The 7,541-nt window shown below is 46.7% G+C and overlaps 1 protein-coding gene across 1 annotated transcript; it reads left to right on the top strand.

The window, feature by feature from the left end:
* The first annotated feature begins 829 nt into the window (after positions 1-829).
* CALCOCO2 (calcium binding and coiled-coil domain 2) lies at positions 830-7,146 on the top strand. Its single transcript, XM_008938195.1, is given in 11 exon segments — positions 830-1,009; positions 1,344-1,446; positions 1,804-1,937; positions 2,946-3,071; positions 3,558-3,685; positions 3,797-3,887; positions 4,644-4,790; positions 5,021-5,185; positions 5,863-5,998; positions 6,403-6,440; positions 6,970-7,146. Coding segments are annotated over 11 exon segments (1,425 nt in total).
* Positions 7,147-7,541: the final 395 nt, after the last annotated feature.

Raw genomic sequence — 7,541 nt, 5'->3', positions numbered from 1 at the left:
TCAGCCACATAAAGCCCGAGGCTTGGGTGGATCCCACCCCACCTCCTGCCCTTTATTGAGTAACTAAAAGTGAAAGTGCAGCCCTGGGGGTCCTGGAGGATTGTGCCACATCCATTTCTAGGGTCTGTCCTGCTCTCTGCTCCCAGCAGGAGGAATCCTCTGCCTTCCCAAGGCCTGTGGCTGTGCAGCTACTGCTCTTTCCCACTGGGAATAACTTTTCCTTCCTGAGCACAGCCCTGCAATCCCTGTCTAAACTGCTGCCTGATTTTCAGCCTATTTTTTTGGCGTGGAATACAGACATATTTTTGTGGAATGATGCCAAAAAAAAAGAAAAAAAAAAAAAGGAGGGTTCCAGGAGGTTGATTTCCTTGTGAAACTTCTGGCTTGGAGTTGCCCTGAAACGCTCCAGTGGGACTATTGTTCATGATGAACTTTCCCCCTGCTCTGAGGTCGGTCCTTGCTCACTGCTGCTGTCACCAACATCAGCTGAGAAGGTTCAAAGTTGGATTCCTGGAATGGAATTGGCAGCAGGGTTTTCTCAGCAGCAATCAGCCCGTGACAGCTTGCCAGGGCTGAAACCTGCCTGCCTGCAAGAGGTGGTGGCCAAGTAGAGCCACCAGGAGAGAGGCAGCAGCCAGAGGAGAGAGTCCTACACGTGTCTGCTGAAGGGGATTGCAGGGACATTGGTGAGCTTGTGTGTCTTGCCAAGAAACCTTGGGGGGTGTGCAGGGAGTTCTGGAGCTTCCTAAGCTGAACCTCTCCACGGACACAACCATTGACAGCATCTGAAGATGAGATAATCCCCTTTATTCTCTTGTAGGCTTCCAGGATGGAGGAGACCTCTGACGAGCCTCCAACTTCTGCTGTCTTCTTAGACAGCTGCCACTTCTCCCAGGTCGTCTTTAACAACGTGGAGAAGTTTTATGTTCCTGGAGGAGATGTGACCTGTTACTACACCCTCACACAGAACATTGTGCCTCGTGGGAAGGACTGGGTGGGCATCTTCCGGGTGAGTGAACCCTGTGAAGCCAAGTAGGAGGCAGGAACAAGGAGCTTGGACTTTGCTACAACACCCCTGAGGATTTTTTTCTTCTCATTAATAACCTTGTGTAATGGAACAGCTTTAATATGCACAGGGACAAAGTGCCAGACAAAAGTGACCTGAACAGCTTCAGGACTAATCAAACACTCTGATTTTCCTTTCCCACATAGACCACAACTCTTAGAAATCAAGACAACAATGCCAAAGTCCTGCCAATAACAGATCTGTGGGGAAATACAGCCCCATTACCATTGGATAAACATGACCTGTGTGATCCCATATAACCATTTTGCTCCTGCAGGTGGGGTGGAAGACAACAAGGGAATATTACACGTTCCTGTGGGCTCCTCTGCCTGGTGACACCCACAGTGACACCGTTGTGCAGCAGCAGATCCAGTTCAAAGGTGAGCCAGGAGCTTGGGTCACTCAGGGGCTGTGTCCCCGTGCACACACAGCCTCCCCCTTTGCTGCCACTAACGAGCCCTACGTTCAGAACTACACAATTATCTGTGGGACCTTGCTTTGGGAGACATTTCACATGCTAATAATCAATGATAAAGTTTTGAATCTGCTGAATTCTGCCATCCTGATGGAGTGATGTTGTTTGTGTTCTCGTCGCTGGCACAAGGAGTTACTCACCATGCAGGAGTGATCCTGAACTAGAATGTCTCAGTTTTCTGAGCTTCTCACTTTCTGGGCTGTATAGTCAAGAGATTGGCATCATGAGAAGCTGTGTATGATGAGGTTGTGTTTGTCTGTAGCTTACTACCTACCCAAAGATGATGAGTACTACCAGTTCTGCTACGTGGACCAGGACGGCGTGGTCCGGGGAGCCAGCGTGCCCTTCCAGTTCAGAGCAGAGGCTGAGGATGACATCCTGGTGGTGACCACACAGGTTGGTGTCCTCTCTTCCCTTCTTTTCACTGCCTCAGCTTTTATTGGCATCTGCTCCCTGCCAACGTGGAGCCAGCCAGTCAATCGGATGCCAAGCTAGAATTCGGCAGGCTTGGATTCTGCTCTTGGCTTTGCTGCTGGTCTGTCACACAAATTTGGGCAGCTTTTGTTTCTCTACCTGCCATTTCTCACTTCGTTTGGAAGCTCTCTGTAATGGGGAGGGACTTAACACATCGTGTTTCAGGGCATTTTGAGTATTTTTAAATGAAACTGCCATTTTCAGGGAAGCAGCCAGTCGGTAGATGGGAGTAAGGGAGTGCACGTGGACATGTCCTTTGCCCATGGGGGGCAAAGGGGGCCAGACTCTGGTCAGTGGTGCCCAGCAACAGGACAAGGGGCAAAAGGCACCAACTGGAACCCAGGAGGTGCCACCTGAGCAGGAGGAGAAACTTCTTTGGTGTGAGGGTGCAGAGCCTGGAGCAGCTGCCCAGAGAGGCTGTGGAGTCTCCCCTGGAGAGATCCCAAACCTGCCTGGCTGTGACCCTGGGCACCCTGCTGGAGCTGGGGGGTTGGACAGGATGGTTTCCAGAGGTCCCTTCCAACCCCACCATGCTGGGATTCTGTAATAATCAAGACACTGTGAAGCCAAGCACTCTGATTTTGCAATGTCTTGTGTGCAGCCCTTTTGCTGATGACTACACTGCACACAGAAAGCCCCAGAGCTTTGCACAGAAAGCCCCAGAGCTTTACCTCTGCTGAATTCTGTGTCCACAGAAGGCATCTCCAAAAAAACAGGGGTAGTATGTGCTCAGTATTCAAGAACTGGCTCAGCTTTGGACAGAGTGGGGAGGGGGAAGCAGCAATCTGCTCTGCACCAGTAATGAAAGCACCAGGAGATGCCCAGTGTTCCCTTCTGCAGAGCTTATATTTCTGTGCTCCTCGTGCTGTGCTGTTTGGAATGTTGCTTTTTGGTGCCTCTGTTATAACCAAAGAATTTGCTGCTCACCAGGGAGAAGTGGAGGAGATTGAACTACAAAACAAAAATCTGCGTCAAGAAAATGAGGAGCTGAAAACAACCTGTGCAGGTCTCCAGAAACAGAACATGGGTCTGCAGGAAGAGCTCAAGAGGACACAGGTAGACAAAAAAGTCAATCTACTAAGTCAGAAGCTTTAAGTCTGAAAGATAAAGAGGGGCCAAGGCAGGTCTCGTTCCACTGTTTTGCCTCCAGGAGAAAATTAAAGAGGTTTCCCCCCATACTACCTGTTTAATCCTTTACCAAATCATACAACACCTCTGCTGGGAGAAGAAGAATGAACAAGAGACATGTTCAGACACAGGAGTCAGGAGCACAGGGGAAAGAGAGTGTTCAAAAATGCTTTGCAGGCAGTTCTGAAATCCCATTATCATTAACTTTGCCTCCTTCAGTTTTTCTCAGGGCTTAATATAAATGAAACAGGGTCTGAAAGAGTAGTCAGGATGCAGAGGAGAGATTCTCCTCCTTCAGATGCCTTCAAACTGCTTGGCAGTCTGGCATTTGAGGGGTTTTGCAGTTCCAGTGCAGAGCAGGACTGTTGTTTGGGTCCCATTTACCTCCTGTCGACCTCATTGTGATTTTTTCAGGAGCTGCAGGATAGTTTAGAGGCTCTAAGGAGCAACACAGAGACACTGGAGCTGGAGCTGAATTCCCTGAAAAAGGAGAATAAACATCTAAAGGAGCTGGATGAGTGCAGAGCAGCAGAACTGCACCAGTAAGTGTATTTACAGCATATCTCAGAACAGGGTTTTGGGTCAGCACCTCACCTTTATGGATTACATTTCCCTCTGTGAAAGTATGGTGTGTTTTGATGTGTTCTGAGCAGGCTCAAAGAACAAATTCAGAAGGTGACCACTGAGAAGGAACACTTGGAAAGCAGACTGAAAACAGCCCTGGATCACATGGACCAGCTGCAGGTAGCAAACAAGAGCTGCCCTCCTTTGCTGTTATAAATGATGTTCTGGTGGAATCTGTTTCTGAATACTTCAGCAAGTATGTGGTGTGTGAGTTTCATCTTTGATTACGTGGCTTCTTTAGGAAGATCTCAACCTCTGATATGATTTGACCTCCAGAAAACCTGAAGAAAGCTGTAATTTTATTCCCTAAAAACATCCCCTCATGAAGTTGACCCAAATAAGACTTTGTTTACCTCCTGCTAGCTAAGGATGGAGGCAGAAAACACTCCTGTTTTGAAAAACATTCTAAAAGTATATTCAGGGCTTGGGTGAAAACAAGACTTCTGGCTGGGAGCTCTGTGAAAGGAGAAAGTAGAGTGAAAATAGCTTGGTTGTTAGGTCTGGGACATGGGGAGACCCAGAAGGATGGGCCAAGCATCTGGCTGTCGTCTCTGTTTTTCTCTTTGTTTTCTGACTTCCCAGACTAGAAGTGTTGTGTTGAAACTTGTGTTTCAAGCTCTTCAGAGAGCTTGAAACCTGTGTAGAGAGCTCTTCAGAGAACATATGAATGCATACTCTGTTCTGACATCAGCTCCAGTGTATTCTCATGGATCTATGCTCAATTTCTACCAAGCTTTTAATAGAAAAAACATTTGCAGGGAAAAAAAAATGAGTTCCATGGGTTCTGGAGCTTTGCTTTCTGTAGCAAAAGGTGCCTGTGCTGCTCACTCAGAGCTGTTTGATTGTTGCTTTTTCCACATTCTTCTTTCTCTCTAGTCTCAAGTGTTGAATTATGAGAAAGAAGTGGAAAACCTGTCTCAGATGGAGCACGACAAGACAGAGCAGCTCGAAAGCTTAAAGGAGGAGAATCGCCACCTACGCATGACTGGGAGTCAAGAGGTAAAGGCTTCCCTGAGTGCCACAGTGCTTGGGTGCCTCTCATCTGCCAGGGTGGGGTTTTCAGCACTTTTTCCTCTTTATTTGACTGCTCATACATCCCTTTCAGAAGTCATGTGTCATCTCCCATGTTGTAATGGCAATAGGGAGTGAGAGTGGTGGCGTGGAGATGACAAAAAAGGAAATGGGAAGACTCCCATTGAAAGTGAAAGATTATTTGTGGGTAATAAAAGAGCTAATTAGTATAGTTTGGACAGTGCTTGGAGCTGGCATCACCTCATTTGCCAGTTTCCCATGATTTACCAAATAACCCTGTTCCTTCATAGCAAGAAATCCACGACTTAATGAAACAACTCGAGGAGCAGAAGCGTTTGTTTCAGATCCTGGAGGCAAAAAAGAAGGAAGCTGATGAAGAAAATCAGGTGAGCACTTGGCTCAACTCCCTCACTGTTCTCCTGTATTGAACAGGACACTTATCTCAGTCTGGTGTTCAGCTCCATTAACCCTCCTACCAAACAGCTCACTGATTGTTCCTGCCCATGGACCATCACCTAAAGCCAGGCTGTCTGCAGGCACCTGCAGATGGCTGTGTGCATGCTCTCAGGATGATGCTACCACATCTTTACAGCCTAAGAGGTCCAGAAATCTGCCTTTTTTCCCCCCACCACAGAATAGACCCCTAATAGCACGGGGATTTTCAAAACCTCCCAATGTTAGCTTAATTTTGACACTGCTGAAACGAATGGACTTACTCGTGCAAATGGAGAGAGTCTCTTTGTCCAGTCTAAGCAATGACTGCCCAGTTTTGCATGACTTCAGGATGGTCTCCTCTCTTTTAAAGCATATTACCCTGTTGTGATCATCTTGTCTGCCTCTCCAAGCAGGACACAGAATGGATCCCTGCCCCTCCTGACCTCACTTGCCCATTTGCTCAAGCAGAACTAACACTGAGCTACCTAAAAGAAAGTCAGAGCAATTTTGGTTCAAATTCAGAGCAATTTTGGTTGTGATCCAAGAGGATCTGTGTTAGTGCATGTGTGAAAATGCAATGTTCTCCTGAGCTTCTGGAAATCCATCCTGCCCTTCTGTCCCTCTGCAGAAGCTAAGGGAGGAGAACGACGGACTCCTGAGGCATCTCTCCCAGGCTCAAGAGGTTTCTTCTCTCTCTGCTCTTTCACAAGCTCGAGCCCCAGCTCCTGAAGTAGGAGGCCTTCTGTTTGGAAACCCATATTGTGGTGAGCTTACTTGGCATTCTGTCTGCAACCACAAATACACGGCAGTTCAAAGTCTCAGCAAATTACCCTTCCTCCCAAATGGAATGCTGTAGAAAAGCCATTCTGAGCAGCACCTCTGGGCAGCTTTGCAGGCGTGCAGATGACTTGGCAGCTGCCAACTGCTGCCAGGTGTTAAGAGTTGGCTGAAGTCATCAGCTGTCTGCTCATTTTCTGCCAAGAGAGACAACTATTAGCTGGTTTATTCAGCTGTGAGATGGTGCTGGGGCTTGTATCCAGCTTCCATCGTGCTAAATACAGAGGTTTAGATCCAGAGCCACGTCCTCATGTTTCAAGAATTACCAGTTATCAGCACATTACATTGTTAATAATTTTTCTGTGTCTAAATCAGCTTCCTCTATTTCCAGCTGGAGGAGCAAACCTGAGGGCAGGAGCTGCAGACATAGTAAGTAAAGTGGGCATCACTTGATGTGAAGGAGTGGTTGATGGACAGAAATTAATGGTTTGGAATGAAAAACTCCAAGTTCAGCTCTGTAGCCAATTGTCTCCTTAGTGGTTTAGTGCTGGTAAGATAGTGGACAGTAAAATGGAGCCACATATGCTTAATATATAGAATTAAATAAGAGTTACGTGTCTTAAGGAAGAGAAAGGAAACTCTGTTGGCCTTAATATTTAAGGACCAGCTTTTGGCAGCATCTAAGGTTGGGTGTGCAGAGTGCAGCTGCTAAATCCCTTATTTCCTACTGGAGACCTGGACATGTGCTACATGGGATGGAAAGTCAGTACCTCTCAGAAGTTCTTGACTTTCAAGTGCTGTCTAGAGAAGCCTGGAGACATTTGAAAACTTGAAAGTGTTAGAAATCAGAAAGACTTGGCCAAAAGTGATTATTTCTGGCTACTAAACTGCTCTGTTTCTTCTCTTTGGATAGAATCTTTAAAATGACCTTTTTTTTCCCATTTGCTTTGTACTTCAGGCTTCCCTAAGGAAGTGCCCCATGTGTGATGATGTATTCCCTGAAGATATTGAAATGAGTCAATATGAGGCCCATGTACAGAGTCATCTTCTGGAGTGCCCTCTCTGCAATGAGACCTTTGATAAGTCCAACAAGCAGGTGTTTGATGACCATATGTTTTGCCATAACCTGGAATAATTCTGAATCTGCATCTGCTCTGTAGAATAGGTGGTAGAAACCACAGCATAGAATAGACCAAAACCACTGTATGGGCTTAATTCATGCTAAGATCACCCAGACAGGACTGACAGTACCACTAGCACTATAATTCTGAGCTTTCTGTTCCACTCAGCACGTGACTAACACACAAATCAGGTCAGACATCCACGTCTTGAAGCTGAATCACCATCATCAAACTTGAGTCCTCTGTCCTGCCTCCAGTCTCTGTGCTTGTTAAATGAGTTACAAATCCTGTAATTTAGCTGAACCTGACACCAGCTCTTTGGAACAGCATTGCCATCTAATTCTTCATTCAGGCAGGGATCCAGGTGATGGGATTTAGTGCAGCAGTTTTCTGGCCCTGGTTGATACAG

This window comes from Merops nubicus, unplaced genomic scaffold (genome assembly GCF_000691845.1).
Source record: "Merops nubicus isolate BGI_N331 unplaced genomic scaffold, ASM69184v1 scaffold3104, whole genome shotgun sequence".
Lineage (NCBI taxonomy): Eukaryota > Metazoa > Chordata > Aves > Coraciiformes > Meropidae > Merops > Merops nubicus.
The sequence above is the reverse complement of the archived record's forward strand: the minus strand, read 5'-3'. Positions and strand labels throughout refer to the sequence as shown.